General features: G+C 37.8%; 1 protein-coding gene across 4 annotated transcripts in view; it reads left to right on the top strand.

The window, feature by feature from the left end:
* EPC1 (enhancer of polycomb homolog 1) overlaps positions 1-25,937 on the top strand; it is a 113,170-nt gene that overhangs the window by 54,687 nt on the left and 32,546 nt on the right. For all 4 annotated transcript variants that reach the window (XM_023218139.2, XM_023218140.3, XM_023218137.3 and 1 more), the window contains exon 2: positions 20,759-20,918. In XM_023218139.2, coding sequence (XP_023073907.1) covers positions 20,759-20,918 — 160 coding nt within the window. The remainder of the gene's footprint in view (positions 1-20,758; positions 20,919-25,937) is intronic.

Raw genomic sequence — 25,937 nt, forward strand, 5'->3', positions numbered from 1 at the left:
TTTTCTTCCAACTGTGCCTCCGGGGCCCTCTTCCTTTTATTCCTGCTTACAAACTCTGGTCAATTTTAAAATTTGTTTCTTTCTTGCAATACCAAACACAGTCAAAACAACCAACACACCATTTTAATGTTAGGGTTTTTTAAATTGGCGCATAGTGATCTTACATACAGTCAAGCCAGTGGCATATATTTTAGTTTCTTTGTTATAATAGTATCCTATCTCTGGTACCAATTTATATTTGTTAGGATGGGCTAGGATATGCTGTGATAACCAAGAACCTCAAAATCTTAGTGGCATAAAATACCCAAAGTTTATTTTTCTTATTCTTGTCACATTTTGGATCATTGTCCTGGATCAGCAGGGGAAGCAGGGTGGTATAACAGTAAACATCTCAAGCCTGGTGACAGGTGAGTGCATTGAAAGATTTCACATCTTTCACTGACAGTTAAATGCCATGGTTCAGAAGTCATACTTTGACTCACCGTTGGCCAGGATTAGGCACCTAACCCCTCCCAGCCACAGGACAACCAGAAAGTACAATCATACCAGAAATTTTGATGAACAGCTCTAAAGACTAACCCTTTCAGTATTCGTTTTTGTGTATTCCAAGAGGAAGGATAAGGAAGTGGGGATATTGTAGTCTGTCCTACAACTCCTTGCAGTGTGTTAACTGTACTATTGTGTTTTGGAGATCTTTGAGAAGACAGATAAGAGGTATAAATTCATCAGGCCATGTTTCATCTGTTCCTGAGTTTAAGGTATTTAATCTATCCTTTTTCCTACTATTAAAAAGTAAGTTTTGCATTCTGACCATGATTTGGTCAGACTTTAACATAAAGACCTCCTTTACTTACTGGAAGGCATACTGTAGTTGATAATTGTCAGACCGAAATAAATTCCTAATTAAGTATAAGTGTTGTAACACCAGTCCTCTGCTACCATTTATCACTGGAAAGAGTTAATTTGCCTTTATAGAGTTAAAAAAAAACTAACAGTGTCTGCCACAGTTGGCTTCTTTGAAATGAGATTATGATTACTCTTTTTTTGCCTACATTTGGAAGAATCAGCCTTTCGTTCTGACCAAATTTAATGCATGATACAAACTTTTAGTATGGTTTACTTAATATTTTTGTGGGGGAACATCTTAAATATTATCTGGAAACTTTATTTACTTGTTGTATTTTATCTCCTTCCACTCTGAAATAAGGGAATTTGTGTGATGTTTGTATTAGCCCCAGGACCTTTACAAGAAAAGATAAAATTTTCCTCCTTTTATAGCACGTTTTCCAACCATTTGCCCCTTCCTGTGCAAATTAAAGTTGTTAGGATTTTTCTCTTGTTTCCATAGGAAAGAGGAAACCAGATTTATTTCACACAACATTGAGCTTTAAAAAAGTTATCTCATACCCATTGTGGGGTGAGGTATGTGGTGTAAATAATCTTTGAAATGAATTATTGCCATTAATTAGAAAAGCTGTAAAAACAATGCTTCCCCGTGATGATAATACACATTTTCCTTTTTAAATTTTGTTTTGTGTTTTACAGTGTGTAGAGAGATCTCATTCTCTTGTACAAGCTGAAGTTTCTGATTATACTCAGTATAGTATAGTGCCTGAATTTATCATAAAACGTCCTTAAGTTCTACAGTGAGAATTGATTATGTTTACAGGTTGACACTTGTTTTGTTAACAGTGATAGTCTGCCACTAAAAATTAAGGTTTAATTTTTTTTTGTTTTTGTTTGTTTTTGGTTTTTTGTTGTTGTTGTTTTGTTTTGTTTTGTTTTGAGACCAAGTCTCACTCTGTCACCCGGGCTGGAGAGCAGTGGCTGATCTCAGCTCACTGCAAGCTCCGTGGCCCGGGTTCACGCCATTCTCCTGCCTCAGCCTCCTGAGCTGGGACTACAGGCGCCCGCCACCACGCCCGGCTAATTTTTTGTATTTTTAGTGGAGACGGGGTTTCACCGTGTTAGCCAGGATGGTCTCGATCTCCTGATCTCGTGATCCGCCCACCTTGGCCTCCCAAAGTGCTGGGATTACAGGCGTGAGCCACTGAGCCCGGCTAAAATGTTTTTTTTTTTTTAGATTAGTAGGAGAAAGAATATCTTTTAAGAAAATACAAGGTAAATTTGGAACTAAACTTTTAAAAATGTATTTACTCATTTATTCTTGTATTCTATAAAGTAAGATTTATTGGAGTAACTTTCTTTTTCTTTTTTGAGACGGAGTGTCTCACTGTGTCGCCCAGGCTGGAGTGCAGTGACACAGTCTCGGCTCACTGCAGCCTCCGCCTCTTGAGTTCAAGCGATTCTTCTGCCTCAGCCTCCCGAGTAGCTGGGATTACAGGCACCCGCCACCAGGCCCAGCTAATTTTTTGTGGAGACGCAGTTTCACCCTGTTGGCCATACTAGAGTAACTAGTAAGCTTATTTATTAAAGAAGCCGGGCGCGGTGGCGGGCGCCTGTAGTCCCAGCTACTCGAGAGGCTGAGGCAGAAGAATGGAGTGAACCCAGGAGGTGGAGCTTGCAGTGAGCGGAGATCGCGCAACTGCACTCCAGCCTGGGCGACAGAGCTAGACTCCGTCTCAAAAAAAAAAAAAGAAAAGAATAACTAGACCGGGCGTGGTGGCTCACGCCTGTAATCCCAGCACTTTGGGAGGCTGAGGCGCGCAGATCACGAGGTCAGGAGGTGGAGACCATTCTGGCTAACACGGTGAAACCCTGTTTCTATTAAAAATACAAAAAAAAAAAAAAATAGCAGCACGTGGTGGCGGGCGCCTGTAGTCCCAGCCACTTGGGAGGCTGAGGCAGGAGAATGGCGTGAATCCGAGAGGCGGAGCTTGCAGTGAGCCGAGATCAGCCACTGCTCTCCAGCCCGGGTGAAAGAGCGAGACTCTGTCTCAAAGTAAAATAAACTATTTATATTAATAATTTAGGCCATTAATTATTATAATTTGCCTATTAGAATAATAATTGCACCAGGACTTATGGATGTATCTTTATTTAATCCTTATGGCAACATTTGAAGTTAGGTGGCGTTTTCTGTGCTTTCACCAGTAAAGAAACAGGCTGAGTTGATTTCATTAGTCAGAGAGCTAATATGTGTATGCTAGGGACCATGCTAAGAGGTTTATGTCCATTTCTTAGTTTCTTCTTAAAATGGCAATTACCTGATTTTACTAATAAGGAGATTTGGTTTAGAAAAGTCAAGTCACAATTAGTAAACAGCAGACTTGGAATTCCAATTCAGATTTCTGATCATTGTGTGCTGTTGAATAGTAGTATATCTTTTATATACTTAGATACCTTCCTATTTGATAAGACACATCTAATCAGAAACTTTGTTTCCTTACACCATGTTATACAATACAGAAGAAAAGAATTTATGGTATTAAATTAGAAATTATGAAATATTTACTACTGTGGTAATTATAAATAAAAGGGGGTAAGCTTGGACAAATATGAAAGACGCACATTTAAACAAGAAAGTTTTGAGATTGTCAAAGTCCCTTTTATTTTTTAACCAGTCTGGGAAGATACTACGTCTACTACAAACATCAGAAATTACACTGGGGGGAATTTTGTGATTTTGGTGAAACTTAGGGACTTCGTGAAAAGGAAAAAAATTCTATAAGATTATTTTTATAGTCTGAAGTGAATAAGAAGAAGTACATTGTATATACTTCTCTTTTCAAAAAAATTATGGATACATAATAGTTGTACGTATTTATGGGGTACATGTGATATTTTGATACAAGCATACAATGTGTACTGATCAAATCAGGGTAATTTGAGTATCCATCACCTCAAGCATTTATCATTTCTTTGTGTTAGGAACATTCCAGTTCCACTCTTTCAGTTGTTTTGAAATATACAATAAATCATGATTTAAAAAAAAAATGGTCTCTTTATTGTGCTGCCAAACCCTAGATCTTATTCTATCTAACTGTATTTTTGTACCCGTTAATCATCCCTTCTTTATCCCTCCCTCCCCACTACCCTTCCCAGCCTCTGGTAATACCATCACTTTATTCTCTGTCTCCATGAGCTCAGTTTTTTGTTTTGTTTTGTTTTTTTAGCTCCCATATATTGATGAGAACTATCATTTCTCATACTAGGCACGTTATAGTATTCCAGAGTCACCTTAAACATGCACAAATGTTAGCATTCATAGAAATCCTAGAGGTTTATATTTTAAGTAAGTAAAACAATGTGTGTAATAAAGTAAGTGTAGCAACAGCTAAGTGCTACATTGACTGGCAAGAAACCAACCATAGATAAATCTGTTATTTTTGATAGAAGAACAGGGCATGGTCAAATTTAGTCTACTTGATACTCTGTTTCAACCTATTTAGTTCATCACATAAATCCTTCTCTCTCTGGATGGTAAATAGTTATCTTCTGACTTCTTTTATAGTAATAATAAAGTACTAAGCCGATGGCTTATAAGTAAACTCATTTCTGATTACTTTTTGTAAAAAGATTATATTATTTTGTTTCCATATATGGTATAGTAAATGTGCCGGAGATAGAAGCAAAGTGTTAGAAATCCAAAGGAAGAACTAACAAATTTTAATAGTTTTCTAGTTTTGTTTATATTCAGCAAGATAAAACAGACTTTGTACTGCAAACTGCGATACATGTAAGGCTAACGCATGATTAAGAATGGCATAGGGAAACATCTGTACCTGGTCTTGGCTTTCTTGTGACTTCATCTTCCTCAGCTGTGTCCTTCATACCCAGGATGCCTGGACATTAGCAGCAGTTAAGTCTTAGGAGCTAAAATCAAGTACAAGTACTCTAAGGAGAATCCTGTAAGCGAAGCTAAGAAACCTGTTCTTACTTCCTTAGGTGGACTGGTTGTAGCTTTCTAATAATCCTTGTACCTAGGATGCTGTTGATCATCTCTTCAGCCATTTAAAGTCCTTCTTGCTTCTCCCTTAGTATTCTGAGTCTTCCCCCTGAGTACCAGCCGGAACCCAGCCATAGATAGGGAAGGCAAAAGAAGACAAGAAGGGAGAATTAGGCTACAGTACAAAGACCATAGGGTTCTGGAGTCAGACCTCAGTCCAAATCCTACTTCCACCACTTCAGGCAAATGACTTAATCAGTCTTCACAGTGAATATGAAGTATCTAATAAAGGATCTGAACATAGTGATAAGGTTTTTTGACTTAATATTACTTCCCTCTTCTCTCAGTCATTTTCACTATGTAAATAGTAGGGCATTCTTTAGCTCTGCCACTGATCTGCCATACCACAACTTGTCTGCTAAACCTCAAAAATTAAATGAATCTAAGCTGGGTGTAGTGGCTATCCCTGTAGCACCAGCTACTTAGGAGGCAGAGGCAGGAGGATCACTTGTCCATAATTTGGGGGCTGTAAAGGGCCATTTGTGCTTGTTAATAGCCACTGCACTCCAGCCTGGGCAATATAGCAAGACCCCATCTCTGAAAACAAAACAAAAAAACAGATCTATATTAAAGGTCTGCAAACTTTTCCTGTAAAGAATCAGATAGTAAGTAAGATTCGCTGGCCCTACAGTCTGTGTCATCACTACTTAACTCTCTTCGTAAGGGCAAAAGCAGCTGTGAAATGATATGCAGACCAATGAGTGTGGCTATGTTCCAATATAATTATTTAGAAAAACAGGTGGTAGGCTAGATTTGGCCCCAGGCCATATAGTTTAACCTCTAATCTTTGTCTTTAAGCATTAAAGGTAGTTCCATTTTGAGATTCCATGTTCAAAATACAGCCCCCTTAAAAAAAAGTGAAAAAGACCTCATTATGAGTTAGACAGTGAATGGAGTTACCAGATGGTGTTTCCCAAAATTGATGACATATATTGTGGAGGAGAATGGTAGTATAAATTAAAGATCAGGTCCCACCAAACATTTAAAGAAGTCACATTAACAGTGGTCAAAAGCCGGGTGTGGTGAGTCACGCCTGTAATCCCCGTACTTTGGGAGACTGAGGCAGGTGGTTCACTTGAGTCCAGGAGTTCAAGACCAGCCTGGCCAACATAGTGAAATCCTGTCTCTACTAAAAATTAGCTGGGTGTGGTGGTGCATGCCATAATCCAAGCTACTTGGGAGGCTGAGGCAGGTGAATCACTTGAGCCCAGGAAGCAGAGGTTGCAGTGAGCCAAGATCACACCACTGCACTCCATTGGGCCAACAGAGCAAGGCTCTGTCTCAAAAATCAAAAAGAAAGGTCAAATGACTAATTAAGAAATGTTGAATTCTGTATTATTTATTTGGAAGATCATAATGCATTTTGGCATATATAAAATCTGTAAGGATTCTTCTGTAAAGATGTTGTTCAGCATAATTTATCCCTGCCTCTGTGCATATCCCAAAATTATGTAATCACAGAACCCCTCACGTAACACTTAATGATATTGCTGGAACTACTTTTCGGAAGACAATATTGTGAAACTATCTAGTTTTTAAATAGAGAAATTAAGAAAGGGAATTTAAGAAAGAGACTTTCACTGACTTGTAAAGATTATGCAGTTACTTGGTAACAGTTCTGGAAGCAGTACTTGAATCTTTTGTACAGATTGTACTTTTTTTAAAAAGTCCTTTTGCTTTTAGTTTTATTTAAACAGCAGAAAAAACTATTATTTGGAAGTAATTTTACTTACAGAAAAATTGCAAGAAAAGGAGTAGTAAGTATATAGAGCATTCTCTACCCTTTACCCAGACACACTTGTTGTTAACACTGCCTCATTTGCTTTATTGTTCTCTTTCTCATATGTACACACATATTTTTTTCCCAAACCATTTAAGTTGCCTGCATCATGGACCTTTACCCCTAAATAGTTTCATGGATGTTGGCTGGGCATGGTGGCTCACGCCTGTAATCCCAGCACTTTGGGCGGCCAAGGTGGGCAGATCACCTGAGGTCAGGAGTTGGAGACCAGCCTGGCCAAAATGGTGAAACTCTGTCTCTACTAAAAATACAAAAAAAATTAGCCGGGCGTGTTGGCACGCACCTGTAAATCCCAGCTACTCAGGAGGCTGAGGCAGGAGAGTCGCTTGAACCCAGGAGGTGGAGGTTGTGGTGAGCCGAGATCGCACCGCTGCACTTCCAGCCCAGGTGACAGAGCAAGACTCTGTCTCAAAGAAAAAATTATACATCTTTTCATGGATGTTTTCATCTTTTTTGATGTAGGCATTTTTGAAGAATATAGTTTTTACTTTTTTAATAGAGTGACCCCATTTTAGGTTTATCTGATGTTTTCTCATACTGAAGTTTTGCATTTCCAGCTGGAATATCACATAAGGGATATTGGGTACCCATGACATCACCTCTGGAGGCACACAGATGCATCTGCACCTCACTGGTAATGGTAATTTTTACAGTCTGGTGAAAGCATGGTCCAATTTCTCCACGGTATAGTTACTATATTTCCCTTATAACAAATAAGCAATCTGTGAGGAATCTACATCCTTCTTGTTATTTTGTTATCTTCTGCCACTTCCAGTATGTGTGAGGCAGGTTGTTCAGGGGTCATGGAATCCCTATCAGGAATTTTTTTTCCAGATTCTGACTTGCTCAGTTTTCAGCTCAGTTTTCAATTTTATAAAGATTGCAGTTGAATCTTTATGAAGATAGACATTTTTAAGTCACCTCTTCCTGTTTTTTATGTTACCATGGTATTACATAATCATTGTAGGAGACTTTCCAAAAGCGGGGTAGACATCCTAGTAGAATTGTAAAGAAGGGAGAAGGGTTATAGATGGAGTTAGAGTCAGGGAACAGTACATATAGGTGTTACTAGAAAGTTCTATTAGATGCTCATTCTAGGTGGAGTAGGAAATTCAGGGGAGAAAGTGGTCAGGTGTTGAACTGGAGGAATTATCTAGAGCTAGGTCATGAGGGCCTGTTTGCCAAGGCAAGTTTGAATTTCACCAGGGAGGCAATAAAGAACCAAAGATGAAGTGTGAGAGTGACTTGGTCAAACTCTAAGAAAGACCAGTGGAAAGTAATGTGATACTAGAGATTAGAAGGCTCCTTGCTGCATGAATTGTGGCCGTGGGATGGAGAAGTATTGAGTAATTTCTAGTCATAAAACCAATGAGAAATCTGTGCCTGACTTGGAAAAGGGGAAATAAGAAGCAAGATGGGGCTGGAAACATTGAGGCTTCTGACTTGGGTGACTGCATAGATGACAGTGCAACTTATTGACATAGGTCAGGAGGAGGAACAGATTTGGAGAGTCATGGAGTAGGGGTGTCGATGTGGGACAGATTTAGTTTGTGTTATTGATTATATAAGCACTTTTAGACATTTAAATTAGTTTATTGCTGCGCTGGGCATTTTAGAAAAAAAAACACATTTGTATCTGTATTTTACTGCTCTCAGGGCTGTTTTGGAGGCATAGAAATCATCAGCATAAAGATTACAACAAAAAATAACAGTTTGGGAGGCCTTTTAAATTTTGATTTTGGGGAAATGATTCGATCAGATTGTGGCTTTTCTAAGCGTAGGAGGAGACTCTAATTTTATTCCCTTCCCCCCTACATTGTCACACATCACAGTGGGCATGTAGGCCCTTAATATGTACAGCAGAAACAACCTAAGCCTAAAGGGATGCTAGGGGTACAAATAAGGACATGAGAGGACAGACCCAGAATGAAACTTCATGTCTGGGCCACCTGTGATCATGCCACTCAGTCACTTGACTTTACATCCTGTTAATTTTATAAGGAAAGTAGTAAATTGGCAAATGATTCACACTGAAGAGAAATAACAGAACTGGACTATTTTATCTGTAAAGATCTTCCTTTTTGTATTTTATAAATTAATTTGAGTACTGAGCTTTAAGCGAGAGGATAGGTAGAGAGTAATAAGCTTGTATCATTTATTTCTTGTGGAAAATAATAGATATTAAATTGCTCTTTTCCTTGCCAGATATTATCTAGCCTTAAACTGTTACCCTAAGTATTTTAGATACAAAAGTAAAATGTGTTCATTTTAATTTTTTCTTGTTTTCCTTTTTCTTTTTTGAAACGGAATCTCGTTCTGTCACCCAGGCTGGAGTGCAGTGGCACAATCTTGGCTCACTGCAACCTCCGCCTCCCAGGCTCAAGCAATTCTCCTTCCTCAGCCTCCTGAGTAGTTGGGATTACAGCCATGTGCCACCACACCCAGCTAATTTTTTGTATTTTTTGTATTTTTAGTAGAGACAGGGTTTCCCTATGTTGGTCAGGCTGATCTCGAACTCCTGACCTCAAGTGATCCACCCGCCTCAGCCTCCCAAAGTGCTGGGATTACAGGTTTAATTTTTTCTTTGCCTTTATGAATTGTTATCTTTGTTTCTTTCTGAAATCTATTCCAAATGGTAACAGTTTGTGGACCTTAAATAACTGGTGTAATTCATTGGCTCATTTATTTATTAAATAAGTATTTATTGGATACTTAGATGCTTTAGGCATGATTCTAGAGCTGGGATAAAGCAAAGCAAAAAATCTCACTGCTACCTTCAAGGATCTTATATTCTGGTGAGAAGAAACTGTCAAGTAGTCTATAAGGAAGTGACAAGTGCTAGGGAAGAATAAAGCAGAGTTGGGGAACACAGTGTTCTGAGATTGAGCAAGATTTTACGATGAAGATTTTCAAACATTCAGTAAAAGTTTTCACAGTTTACAGTGAGAATTTTCCCATAGTAAACCACTAGCTAGATGCTTCCATTTTATTATATTTGTTTTATCACCCATGTATCCATCTCTCCATCTTATTTTTTAAAGGCATTTAAAGTAAATTACACAGGAGTGCATGTTTTCCGAAATACTTCAGCGTGCATATTGTTCATGAGAGTTCACTATTTGTTTACTGTTTCTTTCATTTGAGATAAAATTGACATGCAGTGAGATTCACAAATAGTGGATATTGGCCAAATTTTGTCAAATTCATGTATTTACGTAACCCAGCCCCCCATCAAGATAGAGAATATTACCATCATCCCAGAAAACTCTTTCATTCCCCTTCTCGGTCCCTGCCTCCACTTCCCAGAGGGAACTACTGTTATGATTTTTTCTTTCCTGTCACAGATTATTTTTGCCGGTTGAGAACTTCATTGATGTACTTTGCGTGAAGCTATTTTTACTCCCTATAGTGTTGTTGAGATTTACCCATGTTGTTGCATGTATAAATAGTTTATTCCTTTTTATTGCTGAGTAGTGGTCTGCTGTATGGCTTTACCACAGTTTGTTCATCTGTCCTATTTTGGTGGACATTTGGGTGGCTTCCAGTTTGGGCCCATTATGAATAAAGCTCTTTGAATATTCTTACTCAGGTCTTTCTGTGAACTTGTGTTTTCCTTTCTCTTGAGTAAATTCTTAGGAGTGGACTTGCTGGGCTATGGATTGTGTGTGTTTGGTTTTACAGTATCTATCAGCCTTTCCTCACTAACCGCGTATGAGAGTTCTAGTTATTCTTTATCCTCATCATCATGTGATGTTGTTAGCTTTTCCATTTTAGCCATTCTGCTGGGCATATAGTGGAATAACTGGTAAGGAATGATCTGATTAATCTGGGAAGATGACTTTTAAACAAAAACGTAAAGAAGGTGAGGGAGCAAGCTGATTCGTATAAGACTGACAAACAGCAAGGAATCCAGTATGACTAGAGCAGGGTGAGTGAGAGGGGGAATAGTAAACACCAGAGGTAACAAGGAAAGGGGAGTACAAATCATGTTGGACCTTGGAAGCAATTTTAAGGACTTTGTGATTTATTCTGGGTGAGATGGGAAATAAGTGTAAGATTTTGAATGGAAGAATGACGTGACCTGACTTGTATATTAACAGGATTGCTCTCACTATTCCATGAAAAATAGATTAAGGTGCAGGCAGGGAACCAGTTAGAGGCGATTGTAACGAGTCAGGGAAGAGTTGGGTGTTTGGATTTAGAAAAACTAGGTGGTATTTGCTGGAGCAGTGTTCCTCCATAGAGTTGTTTGGGTTCTTAGAAATGTCATTTGAAAGTAGGAGAGAAAATAATTCAGCTGAGGTCTTTTGTTCAACTAGCAATGGAGTCTCCCTCTACATGCATAAATATTCAGGGATTTAAACTTCTTAAGTAGCTTCTTACAGAATTAATCATCACTTATTTACACATACGGAATTTTGTATGATATTACTGCTTTTAATAAGCTGTTTTTAATTCAGTAACCAAAATGCTCTAAATGTGGCCTTAATTGTTATGGCTAAGTGGTATGATCATTATTTGCTTAAATAAAAATGTAATGAATAAATGAATATAATTTAATCTTTGTTTAGGAATCTGCATAACATAACCTTGAATAGCTCTTTTTAGTTTGGTAATGTTTATTATAATTTATTATGGAACAAGTAGAAATGTCTTTTTTCATGTGTTTTATTTAGGTTGATCCTTTTCATCTTTCGGCAATAATACTTTATAAAATACTGAGTGCCTATAATAAACTAAAATATTATACTAGGCAATGAGTACATTACAAAGACAATATTATTTACTCCTCAACATTAAAAGATTTACAGCCCCCAAATAGTACATGAGAATACATCTTTTGAAGGAAAAGATGCAAAGGCAAATTAGACATGGTCTCTACTCTTAAAGAGTTCACATTTTGGAGATCAGTATGTAAACAGAAATAGTGATAGCACAGTGCCCTAAGTATAAAATGTAGTATTGCAGAATCACAAATGAGAGAGAAATTCTTCCTAGGAGAGGTAGAGAAAGGTCATTTTGAACCAGAATTTGAAGATCAAGTGGGAATTTCCCATGGTGAGGTGAGAGCATGAGGAATGGCGATAGCAGCAAAGATACCCACCCATGTGAACAAAGGAACAGAGCAGATGCTTATGACACATTATAGCAAAACCTATGCCTCCAGATAGGCTTTATCTACAGATAGCTAATGTCACTCTTATTTAATAAAAAATATTTCTGGCTACTTAATATTAGTGATATGCCCTGTTTTAGAGCGGGCTTACCCTTTTGTGTTAGCTACCCATGCGTTTATCAGAGACTGTAGAAAGCCACCTGAAAAGGCAGTGTTTTTCATGGTGTAAGCAAAAGTAATGAAGAGGGAGCATTTCTTGCTGGAGAGAAGAGAGGGAGATGAGTAAGGAAAATATATTTTGTAAATAATAAAAATACATAGCAGGGTGACTTGCTGGACTTAGAGTCAGATGTTGAAGCTAAAATTCACACTTGGGTCTCTAAAGCCTGTGCTCTTCTATTGCAGTAGGCAGGCTGAAGTAACAAAAGTGAATACTTTCAGAGCTGGGTGCCGTGATAGCAAAGCTCATGACATGAAAGTGTGCCTCTGAATTTTCTAAAGATTGTTGTTCATTGTTTTCTCATCCTCTTTTTATTGTTCATATTGCTATGTATAGAAAGCTTATCTATAATTACTTTCAGCCCAAGAGGCTTTTAAGCTATGCTTAATTATAAGCTATGGTTCATCTGATTCCAATTCCATTTTTGTAAGATTGCATATTAAATATTTCTTTAAATTATTTAACTTTATTTCCTTTGTTCACTTTAAAATCAGGCTGATTTGAGAGTTTATGCCTCTGTACAATGAAAAATTGGAATTGATCTTGGTGTTGCATCAATTAACAGTGAAATCACAGCTGAACCTAATTATCGTAAATATTTTATAATTAAAGAAATTTTACCCATCAAATATGTTATAAATAGTAAGTGATCTTCAAACATAGCTATAGCTATTCCCTCTATTCCCTCCTTTTTTTTTTTTTTTTGAAACAGAGTCTTGCTGTGTTGCCTAGGCTAGAGTGCAGTGGCACGATTTTGGCTCACTGCAGCCTTGGTCTCCCTGGTTCAAGCAATTTTCCTGCCTCAGCCTTCATAGTAGCTGAGATTACAGGCATCCGCCACCACGCCCAGCTAATTTTTGTGTTTTTAGTAGAGGCGGGGTGTGACCACATTGGCCAGGCTGGTCTCAAACTCCTAACCTCAGGTGACTCTCCTGCCTCGGCCTCCCAAAATGCTGGGATTACAGGCATGAGGCACCGCGCCCAGCCTATTCCCTCTTCTTAAAACAATCTTTCACTGAACTCCTATTCCTGCAAATATTAGCTTACATGTCACTTTCTCCACTGGTAAAGCGATAGTCTCAGAAATGTTTCCTGTTTATATTTCTCTAAACATATTGTACTTTTCCTTCATAGTACTTTATTACACTGTACAGTTTTTAGATTTCATTAGTATCTGTCCTTCCTGTTAGAGTGTAACCTCTGCAATGTCATGTAGAGCATGTCTCTCTTATTTGCCATTGTGTCCCAGTGCCAGGCACATAATGGTTAGCACTCAGTAAATTTAGACGAAGTTAATTAATGAACAGAATTAAGTCTGGATGTTCTGCCCTGTATCTCTGGTTTTTGTTTTATACCAGCATTTCCCAAACTGTATTTCAAAAGTTTTCTATCAACTCTTAGTGGATAATTTCTGAAAAAAAATGATTCCCTTGTCATTGGTTTGGAATGGCTGTATCCTCCTTTATTAAGAACTACAGTTTACATTACTATGCTGAATGCTCTCAGAAGTCCTTAAAAAAAAACAACTAAGTTTCAAACCCAGCCTTCTCTACACTTAAATTATCAAACTTCTCATTAGACTACCTATTAATAATTTGAAATTAGTACTTCAGTGAAACAGCTTGGAATATCATTGTAATTTGTACTTGCATAATCTCAGATATTTAGTCAAGGCATTAAATAAATATCTGTTGAATGAAACACAGAACTCATTTCCTAATTTATTTTGTTTCTTTTCTTTACCATTTTGCATCTTCTTCCTACTGAAACCAAAAAAAAAAAAAAATCCCATTTTCACTTATTTAATGTTATTTTATGGAAATAGGTGTATATAGCTTTGGGTTTTAAAAATATTTTTTAAAACTGTATGTGTGTTTGTGTGGGTGCACATGTAATCATTTAAGCACTCTGCTTTGTTCTAAACACTGTTTGAGGGTGGTGGTAACAGCAGTGGACAAAATAGACAAATCCCTTTCTTATGTTGCTTAGATTGCGGGTGGAGGTGGAGGGAGAGGTGGTTAATGGTAGTAAACAAACCAACTATATGGCATTATCGGAGGATGGTACATGCCATGAAAAAAATCAAGGTAGGGGATAAAGGAATATAGGGATGATTGAGATACATCTATTTTAGATTGTTTTCTATATAGATAGACTCAGTTGTGTCTTTTTCCTTAAAAACTGTTTAAATATCTTGAACATAGAATTTTCAGATAGCTCTTTAATTGATGGTTTGTGCATGTCATTAAATGTCATTCAGAACTATTTAAGGGCTACATACATTCTGTTTTATAAAGTGTGGTCTATTTACTACATAGCAGCCAAGGTGCTCTTGTAAAACCCTGCAGCCACTATTGCTCTTAGAAAAAGGACAGATCGTTGACGTGACCCCTAAGACTGCATGATCTGCTTGATTCCTCGTACATAAGACTGTCGCTCACCACCTCACTCACTGTGCTTCAGCCTCGCTGGCCTTCTCTGTTTGGTCTCCTTGTCTTAGGCTCCTGGTGTACATAGCAATCCCCACTCATCCATGGTTTTGCTTTCTGCAGGTTCAGTCACCTACAGTCAACTGCAGTCTGAAAATATTAAATGGAAAATTCCAGAAATGATTTTTAAGTTAAAATGAGTTTTTAAAAACTTTTTAATTAGTTTTCAATAGTAGCCTAACACTACATCACAGTGCCTACCTTACTCACCTCACTTCATCACATCATGGAGGCATTTTATCATCTCACATCACAAGAAGGGTGAATGCAGTTTATTTTGAGAGACTGCGTTCACGTAACCTATCACAGTATATTGTTATATTTGTTCTATTATTGTTACTTATTGTGCCTAATTCATAAATTAAGCTTTGTCATAGGTGTGTATGTCTAGGAGAAATATAGCATACATAGGGTTCAATAGTGGTTTCAGCCATCCACTGAGATTGTCCTGAAATTAAACCCCTGTGGATAAGGGAGAACTGCCGTACTTGGGGAGGGAGTAAATATAAATAATAGAAGGTAATGATTATTTCAGCTGTTGAGGAAGGAAGATTTTTGTTTTTTAAGCCTTAGAAGAACCTAACCATATTTGCTTTACATTATATACATCCGTGACCCGCAGTGCCCTCTTCTTTATCCAACCTTTTATTATAAAAATTTTCAAATTTATAGAAAAGTTGAAATAGTAGTAGGGTAACCATCTATATACCTTCAACCCAGATTCTACAATATTTGTAGTATTTTTTCTTGTTCTTTTTTTTTTATTTTTTGAGACGGAGTCTCGCTCTGTCGCCCAGGCCAGAGTGCAGTGACACAATCTTGGCTCACTGCAAATTCCGCCTCCTGGGTTCACGCCATTCTCCTGCCTCAGCCTCCCTGGTAGCTGGGACTACAGGCGCCCGCCACCATACCCAGCTAAATTTGTTTGTATTTTTAGTAGAGACAGGGTTTCACTGTGTTAGCCAGGATGGTCTCGATCTCCCGACCTCGTGATCCGCCCGCCTTGACCTCCCAAAGTGCTGGAATTACAGGCATGAGCCACCGTGCCTGGCTGGTTTTTTCTTATTCTTTAAATCCCGTTTTCTGAACCATTTGAAAGTATGTTGCACACATCATGACACTTCACCCCTAAATGCCATTTATAAAATGGAGATTGTTTTCTTCACTATTAAAGATAGGAGGTAATTATGTGAAATTTTTATTTATTTATTTATTTCTTGAGACAGAGTTTTGCTCTTTTGCCCAGGTTGGAGTGCAGTGGCGTGATCTCTGCTTCCTGCAACCTCTGTCTCCCGGGTTCAAATGATTCTCCTGCCTCAGCCTCCGGAGTAGCTGGGACTACTGGTGACTACAAAAATTAACCACGCCTGGCTAATTTTTGTATTTTTAATAGAGACAGGGTTTTACCATGTTGGCCAGGCTGGTCTTGAACTCCTGACCTCAGGTGATCCACCTGCCTCCGCCTCCCAAAGTGCTGGGATTACAGGCATGAACCACCATGCCCGGCCTATGTGAAATATTTTATACAAGAAAACTACCAATAAGATTTTTTAAAGCACTGAGTAATCACTATAATACTGATACACAAAATTTTGGTTTCACAATTATGAAAAATGGATATAACATAAAGGAGGTTTTTTCTACAGATCACTGTTCATATAAGAGGATATAAATGGTTACTAAGTATATGAAAAACTTCAGTTTCTCTAATAATGAAAGATATAGACTAACTACCATGCATTGGGTACTAGTACATCTTGGGCATGTTAACCACAATCCCACATGTAGGTATGTAATACACATTTACAAATAATAAAACTCTTGCTGGAAAAGAAGAAATAATTTATCCCAAGTCCCAAAGTCATAGAGTTAGTAAACTGTGGAGCTGACATTCAAATACCAGGGAACTCTTGATTACAAAATCCATGTTCTTTATTTTAATTTTTCTTTTTTTCTTTTTTTGAGACAGTATCTCACTCTGTCACCCAGGCTAGAGTGCAGTGATGCGATCTCAGCTCACTACAACCTCTGCCTCCTGGGTTCAAGCGATTCTCTTGCCTCAGCCTCCTGAGTAGCTGAAACTACAGGTGTGCACCACAATACCTGGCTAATTTTTGTATTTTTAGTAGAGACGGGGTTTTACCGTGTTGGCCAGGTTGATCTTGAACTCCTGACCTCAACCCATATGACCTCCTTGGCTTCCCAGAGTGCTGGGATTACAGGTGTCAGCCACCACACCCGGCCAAAGCCCATGTTCTTAACCACTGTACTGTATTGCTTGTAAAAATCAGAACTCCTTAGGGGTCATGTTTTATACCTAAAGAATTAAATTTATTATGGTTTACTTGAAACATATAAATGAGAAACTTGATAAGAAAAAGTATGAGTGGGAAATTACCATGCTGGATAATAAAATGCAGTATGAGGCTACCTTGTTCTATTTATTTATTTTATTTTTTTGTTGTTGTTGTTGTTGTTGGCTTTTTTTTTTTTTTTAATTTTTTCAGAGACAGGATATCACTATGTTGCCCAGACTGGTCTTGAACTCCTGGGCTCAAGTGATCCCCCTACCTCAGCCTCCCAAAGTGCTGGGATTACAGGCGTGAGCCACCATGCCCAGCCCAAGGCTACATTGTTTAAAACACATTAAATACTGGCATAGGAGAGAGTTGAGTAGAATGGGAAAAGAAAAAAAAAAAAAAGCTTGAAAATACTCCCTGTTGCAAGTGAAATGTGTTTTATAATATAGAGAATTTTTTAAATTTTTTATTATGGGTACATAATAGGTATAGATATTTAGGGAGTACATGTGATGTTTTGATAGGGGCATACAATGTGTAATAATCACATCAGGGTTATTGGGATGTACAACACTTCAGCATTTATCATTTCTTTGTTTTAGGAACTTTCCAATTCTACTCTTAGTTATTTTAAAATATGTAATAAATTATTGTCGGTTGTCATCATGCTGCTGTGCTATCAAATACTATTCAAATTTTATTCATTCTCACTATATTTTTCTACCCATTAACCATCTCCACTTTTTCTGCCCCTCCCTAATACCCTTCTATTGTTTTAATGAACAATTGAGTTCAGTTATGCTAATTTTTAGCTCCCACACAATGAGCGAGAAGGTGCAAAATTTTTCTTTCTGTGCCTGACTTATTTCACTTAACATAACGTCCTCCATCCATGTTGTTGCAAATGATAGGTGTTTTCATTCTGTTTTATGGCTGAATAATATTCCATTGTGTGTAGTTCCACATTTCATTTATCCATTTATCTGCTGATAGACATTTAGCCAAGATTCCAAATCTTGGCTATTGTGAAAAGTACTGCAGTAAACATGAGAGCGCAGATACATCTTTGATATACTGATTTTCATTCTTTTGGGTATATACCTAGCAGTGAGATTGCTGAATCGTATGGTAGTTCTATTTTTTAGATTCTTGAGGGACTTCCATTCTGTTTTCCATAGTGGCTGTACTAATTTACTTTCTCACCAACACTGTGAAGATTCCAAATGGAACGTTTTTAAGATTAAGGAGAATAGATTATTTTATGCATGACATTAGGACAGATGGCTCACTATTTGGGGAAAAAAGGTAGATCTTTGTTCTTATAGAAAAATTACAGCTGTAAAAATAAACTATTAAAAGGTAAAAACCTGATGAGGATGAATTTGATTTGTTTCATAATCTTGAGGTGGGAGGATGTGGTAATATGTGAAGTATTCATTTTCTGACCAACTAATAATCTCAGACATTGGCGTATTCTTTTTTTTTTTTTTTTTTTTTTTTGAGACGGAGTGTTGCTCAGATACCCAGGCTGGAGTGCAGTGATGCAGTCTCAGTTCACTGAAACCTCCGCCTCCCAGATGCAAGCAATTCTCCTGCTTTGGCCTCTCGGGTAGCTGAGATTACAGGCCCACGCCATCACACCTGGCTATTTTTGTATTTTTAGTAGAAATGGGGTTTCACCATGTTGGCCAGGCTCGTCTCAAACTCCTGGGCTCAAGTGAGTTTAAGCCTCCCAAAAGTGCTGGGATTACAGGCATGAGCCACCTCATCCAGCCGACATTGGCATATTCTGTTCTCAACTACAACCACCTCTCAATTGGTCCAGGTGCCAGATATCAGAACTAGTTAAAATAAACGAATGCTTGAATGCTATGTTCTAAAGTCATCACCAGGAATAAGACAGATTTGCAAAAGTCCACAAGATAAAACATCTAACTTATATGTTCGCCTACACATAGAAATTAAGGGTTAAGAGATTAAGGGTTGTGAGCTGGGAACAAAAAGCAAACTATGAATCACGTGTCTTGCTTCCCTACTCTCTCCTTGAGTTTGGTGTGTGTGTTAAGAATATTTCTCTTGACATTTGAGGATATCTGAGAGTTCAAGAGTATGCGTGTAACTGACTTATACTGGGGTTGGCAAAAATGCCCTGTGTCAGTGGGCCAGTAAATATGCCAGTAGACTACCAAAGTAGAAGAAGATAGAATTAGCTGTTTAGTGACACTGTTCTCACCACCCTACATACACACATACAGACCTAGTTTCTGCCAGCTCCCAGGAGTCATTAGACATCATGAGGGTTTAGAATCAAAAATCAAATTGAATATGAATAAGAAAAACCCAACACTTTTGAAAATGAGTAAAGAAGAGCAACATTTGAAAGAAAAGAAACTTCACTATCATTTGTAAAGAAATTAACCTAAAGTAACAAGATGGGCAAAGTTTTAAACTCAAAAGGAATATTGAGAAATAGTTACTTAAGGAATGAAGAATATGTGTTGTTACAACCTTAAATATACCCTTTGAGCAGCATTTCCGTTCATACTTGTCCTACAGATGCTTTCACAAGTCCACAAAGATATCTTGTACATAATAATACATGAGTGGTTCTTTGTAGCGCTTAGGAGATGGTAGGCATTTAGTTTGTTGCCAGAGTTTTTTTCCTACCAATTTGTATCTGGTTAAATAAATTTGGTAAGTCCATATAGTGGAATATAATGCAGCCGTTGTAAGGAATGTAGTAGAAGTATTGATATGGAAAGATCTGCAGGTTATATCAAGTAAACCAAAGCTATGGATAAAGTTCTATATTGTGTATATCTTGTATCTATTTATATAGGAATATATATATTCCTTTACATATTTAAATATGCACACATTTGTATATACATTAAAATACTGGGAAGAATATACACATTCTTAATGGGCTACCTATGAAGACTGGAACTTTTCATACTGTTAGAATGTTTTTTATCCATGAACTTGTGTGTGTGTGTGTATGTGTGTGTGTGTGTGTTTGAATTTTATAAGGTATATACCAAAATTCAGTGTTGATAGTCCTGGATGAGACTAATACCTTTATATGGCAGTTGGTAGTATCACAAACTAGGAAAAGCTTTCTGTGTGGTGGCTAAACCAAAACTTATTTTGAGCACCTCTTATGTATGTGCCAGGCATTATACTAAACATTTTATTCACATTTATCTTACTTAAATCTCCAACTCTATACAGTAGATTCTTTTTTTCTCTTACTGGAGGAAATAGATTTAGAAGACTAATTTCTTGCTGGGAGTCACAAACTGTTTCAGTATCGGAGTTGGATTTTAATCCAGACAGCCCGAGTCCAGAGAATGTGCTTTCTGCCGCTACACATACTCTGCAGCAGCTCAGAAAGAGTGTATGAAAGGTTATCATTTCAGACAAAAGACCAGGATTTGAGTCTGTCAGTTTCAACTCAAAATGGAGATAACCTCTGCCCTTCTTTGAAGAAATCATATTTAGTTGATTTGTATTCAAATACCTTCTACATTCATGACGTATTATATGAATAAGAGATTTGGATCAATAAAATATTTTTAACCATAGCCCACTTTCTTTATATAACAAGTTCAAGTGTTTTAACTCTTCCACATGCAAGCTTTGTTTTTGTCAACTATTTTGAATCTCTTTATATAACTCTCAGTTTTGACAATTCATTTTGCTATATTGAGGAAATATTCAGTGTTTCTGACACATTTTTTTTCGTTTCTACCTAAACTGATTTTATCACTAGTTGTATCGTGTTAACAACATGCTTTTAAGACCTACTACTAGAATCTCTCTATTTTAAAAACAAATGAGCCAAAAAAAACTTTGTAGGTCTATGTGATCTGTTTGCTACTTTTTAAAAATACACGAACTTACCTGTTTTTTCTTCTTTTTAGGAACATCATCTTCAGCGGGCTATTTCAGCACAGCAGGTGTATGGCGAGAAGAGGGATAATATGGTTATACCAGTCCCAGAGGCAGAAAGTAATATTGCTTACTATGAGTCTATATATCCTGGGGAATTTAAGATGCCAAAGCAGCTCATTCACATACAGCGTAAGTAATGATTCTCTTAATGATTGTATTTTCTTTATTTCTCTTATTATGTGTAAGTTGACAGATTTTTATCTCTTCAGGAACATTTTTCTTATTTGTTTCATTGACCAGTATCAGCTTAAGAGTTATTAGAGCCCATTTTCAACTTGTAAAATGGTATTTGAGATATCTGACAAGAAAAGATAGCATTTATTATTCTACATTTTTTGTTTCATCCCAGCATACAATCTTAGGCTGCTTCAGTCAAGTAGGATAAGGTGGGGGGGGGGGGGGGGGGGGGGGAAGACAACTCAGATATAGAAATAGTTTTCTTCCTATTCAGAATTAATAATATTAATAGTCTTAAAGAACTTCCTGATGTAAGTGAAGGTCAGCAGACTTTTTATCCACAGGGTCAGATTGTAACTACTGTAGGCTTTGTGGGTCATTCAGTCTGTCACAACTATTCAGTTCTGCTGTTGCAATGTAAAATCAGCTAAAGAGAATACAAAAATGAATGAACATGACTGTGTTGCAATAAAACTTTACTGATAAAAACAGATTGGCCCATGGGCCGTAGCTTGCCTGCCAAACCCAGATCTGTTTTTTCTAGTAGAGTGATGCTAATTTTTAAAATTTAGTGGTCTGATTGGGAACTTATTTCACTTAACAGTGATAAGTTCTTTATAAGAAATGATCGTTTGTGTGTGATATTTGGTGATGAATAGCTGTGAGAGCTTTTACTCAATCTCCAATTAATTAACAACTTAAAAACAAATAATTGAAAGGTTAGTAAGATAAAATTCCTGCAGCTTTCATTGTCTTGTTAATCTTTATGATCAAGAGGTTTTTGTTTTTTTTTCCTTTTTTTTTTTTTTTTTTCTTTTTTTTAAGACGGAGTTTCACTCTTGTTGCCTGGGCTAGAGTGCAGTGGTGTGATCTCAGCTCACTGCAACCTCCGCCTCCTGGGTTCAAGGGATTCTCCTGCCTCAGTCTCCCAAGTAGTTGGGATTACAGGCACGTGCCACCACGCCCAGCTAATTTTGTATTTTCAGTAGAGATGGGGTTTCTGCATGTTGGTCAGGCTGCTCTCGAACTCAGGTGATCTGCCCGCCTCGGCCTCCCAAAGTGCTGGGATTACAGGCATGAGCCACCGTACCTGGCCTGATCAAGAGGTTTCTCTAGGGGACCATCTAAATGTTTTTTTTTTAGGACAATATAAACCTATGTTGTTTTTTAACTAGTTTACTTGTGCAGTCACATGTTTTGTTAAATTTAAGAGACAGACACAGACATTTTAAACAAATTGATAGATATTAGAACCTAAAAAGTTGTTTTCCAGAAAATCATGTCAAGGTAGATTTGAAAGCTAAGGATCTGATCTTCCCCATGTGTGTTAACTGGAACCAAATCATTCTGTTCTGCTGCCACAACCTATATTATCTTATAAATGCATGCTTTTAGCTTAAAGCAAGGTTGAGTAAACTAAGATAAATTATACTAATTTACATTATCATTATGAGAAAAAAATTAATACATGTCTTAAAGATGGCTTACTTATTGATCAAAATCTATAAAATACATTTGACTGATAACTAGTGAATTATATGTGGTCAGTAAAGTCAAAAGGTCCTATATTGAAAAAGGAATTGATTCCTGACATTATAATCAAATATTAATAAATGACAGCAGAATTGTAGCTTATTTGGGAGGAAATTTTTTATCAGTACAAATTTGAGGTAACTTGTCTTTGGAAAGATGTATACTTTGGAATATTAGCAAAGATAATGCTGCTAAATTTGTGTTAGCTGCCCTATATCTATGGGAGGTTGCAAAGAAATATACAGAGAAGTCTCCTGCACAGTTCCTCTAGCCTCATCCAGTATTAACCTCATGCACAACTATTGTACAGTATCAAAACCAAGAAATTAAAATTAGTACAATCTAGAGTTTACGCAGATTTCACCAGTTAGACATGCACCACGTGTGTGTGTGCACATGTTTGTAGTTGTGTATAATTTTATCATGCATAGCCCTGCATAACCACCACCACTATCAAGACACTCACCTGCACCATCACCAGCAGATGCCCTCTTGTTAGTTTTTTGTTTTGTTTTGTTTTGTTTTGAGACGGAGTCTTGCTCTGCTGCCCAGGCTGGAGTGCAGTGGTGTGATCTCGGCTCACTGCAAGCTCCACCTCCCGGGTTCATGCCATTCTCCTGCCTCAGCCTCCCGAGTAGCTGGGACTACAGTCACCTGCCACCACGCCTGGCTAATTTTTGTGTATTTTTAGTAGAGACGGGGTTTCATCGTGTTAGCCAGGATGGTCTCGATCTCCTGACCTTGTGATCCGCCCACCTAGGCCTCCCAAAGTGCTAGGATTACATGCGTGAGCCACTGCGCCCGGCCTTGTTACTTATTTATAACCGTATCTCTGCTTCTTTCTCCCCTGACCATCACTCATCTGTTATCCATCTGTATAATGATATTCACGGATGTTACATAAATGGAATCATGCAGTATGTGTCCTTTTGAGGTTGGCTTTTTTTTCACTCAGTATCTCTGTGGTTCATTCAGTTGTTGGATATATGAATAGTTCATTCCTTCTTATTGCTGAGCAGTATTCCATGTTATGTATCCATCACAGTCTGTTTAATCATTCACTTACTGAAGAACATTTGGGTAGTTTCCAGTTTTTGATTATTACAAATAGAGCTGCTATGAATATTCATGTACAAATTTTTTGTGAGAATATGAGTTGTTTGTTGTTGTTTATTTGTTTGTTGAGACAGAGTCTCACTCTGTCGGCCAGGCTGGAGTGCAGTGGTACAGTCCCAGCTCACTGCGACCTGCACCTCCTGGTTCAAGCGATTCTCATGCCTCACCCTCCCGAGTAGCTGAGATTACAGGTGTGGCTAATTTTGTACTTTTAGTAGAAATGGGGTTTCACCATATTGGCCAGGCTGGTCTCAAATTCGTGTCCTCAAGTTACCCACCCTCCTTGGCCTCCCAAAGTGCTAGGATTGTGGACATGAGCCACTGCACCCAGCCAGAACATGAGTTTTTCTTCCTCTGGGGTATATATTCATGAATGTAGTTGCAGGGGTCATCCATTTTTAGTTTGGAAGGGAACTACCACCCTGTTTCCTGAAGTAGATGTACCATTTTATATTATCACCAGGTGTATATTACCCAGTTTCTCAATATCTCTCCAGCACTGGGGTTGGCACTATTTTTCGTCCTAGCCTATTCTAATAGGTGTGTAGTAATATCTCATTGTACTTTTCATTTACATTTTCCTGAATGGCCAAAGTGAAACATCTTTTCATGTGTTTGTTTATTTGCCAGTCTGTACATCCTCTTTGGTGAAATTATCTGCATGTCTTTTGCGCCCCCCACCCCGCCCCGGCCCTTTTTTTTTTTTTTTTTTTTTTTTTTTTGAGGTGGAGTCTCACTCTGTTGCCCAGACTGGAGTGCAGTGGTACAATCTAAGCTCACAGCAACCTCTGCTTCCTAGATTCAAGCAATTCTGCCTCAGCCTTCCAAGTAGTTAGGAGTACTGGCACGTGCCACCATGCCCAGATGATTTTTGTTTTGTTTTGTTTTGTTTTGTTTTAGTAGATACGGGGTCTCCCCATGTTGGCCAGACTGGTCTCAAACTCCTGACCTCAGATGATCCACCAACCTCGGCCTCCCAAAGTGCTGGGATAATAGGCATGAGCCACCACGCCCAGCCTCTTTTGCTTACTTTCTGTGGGTTGGGTGTCTTAACGTTGTGCTTGAGATGTTTTTAAAAAGATAGTATTCTAGACACAATGTCTTTGTCAGATATATGACTTGGAAACATTTTCTACCATTTCTTAATAGGTCTTCTAATGTTGAGTTTGAGGTGTTTTAAAAAATAATAGTCTAGACACAGTGTCTTTGTCAGATATATGACTTGGAAATTTTTTCTTTTTTTTTTTTTTTTTGAGATGGAGTCTCACTCTGTCGCCCAGGCTGGAGTACAGTGGTGCAATCTCAGCTCACTGTAAGCTCCACCTCCCAGGTTCACGCCATTCTCCTGCCTCAGCCTTCTAAGTAGCTGGGACTACAGGCGCCCGCCACCACGCCCAGCTAATTTTTTGTATTTTCAGTAGAGATGGCGTTTCACCATGTGAGCCAGGATGGTCTTGATCTTCTGACCTCGTGATCTGCCCGCCTCGACCTCCCAAAGTGCTGGGATTACAGGCGTGAAGCCACCACCACGCCTGGCCGCGAAAAATTTTCTACCATTTCTTAATATGTCTTCATCTTTTTTTTTTTTTAATAGACTTTAATGGGACAAAAGTTTTTCATTTGGATGAGATCCAGTTTCTCAATTTTCCTCTTAATGGATCCTGCTTTTGGTGTCAAGTCTAAGGGCTCTTTGCCTTTCCTATGTTCTCTTCTAAGTTTTGCCATTTTACATTTAAGTCTGTGGTCCATTTTGAGTTAATTTTTGAATAAAGCAAGAGGTTTAGATCAAAGCTCGTTTTTTTGCCTCTTGATGTCCAGTTCCAGCATCATTTATTTAAAAAACTTTCCTTCCTCTATTGAATTGCTTTTGCTTCCTGGTCAAAAATTAACTGGACATCGTTGTGTGGATCTATTTCTAGATTCTCAGTTCTATTCTGTTGATTTCTGTATTTATCCGAAGACAATATCGCTGTCTTGAGTACTGCAACTCTATAGTAATTTTTAACATCAGGGAGAATGATTCCTCTTGTATTATCTTTCTTTTTCAAGATTGTTTTGATATTTTAAGGTCTCTCCTTTACATACAAATTTTAGAATAAACTTCTCTATGTCTACAAAGAAACTTGCTGATATTTTTATGGGAATTGCCTTAAATCTATAAGTCAATTTAGAGAGAACTGACATCTTTTCTATGTGAATCTTCCAGGTCATGAACACAATGTTTGACACTCAAAGTATTCAGGTCTTTTTTTTATCTCTTTCATTGACACTTTATAACTTTCATTATACAGATCCTGCACATTTTATTAGATTTATACCTGA

Source organism: Piliocolobus tephrosceles, chromosome 9 (assembly GCF_002776525.5).
Source record: "Piliocolobus tephrosceles isolate RC106 chromosome 9, ASM277652v3, whole genome shotgun sequence".
NCBI lineage: Eukaryota > Metazoa > Chordata > Mammalia > Primates > Cercopithecidae > Piliocolobus > Piliocolobus tephrosceles.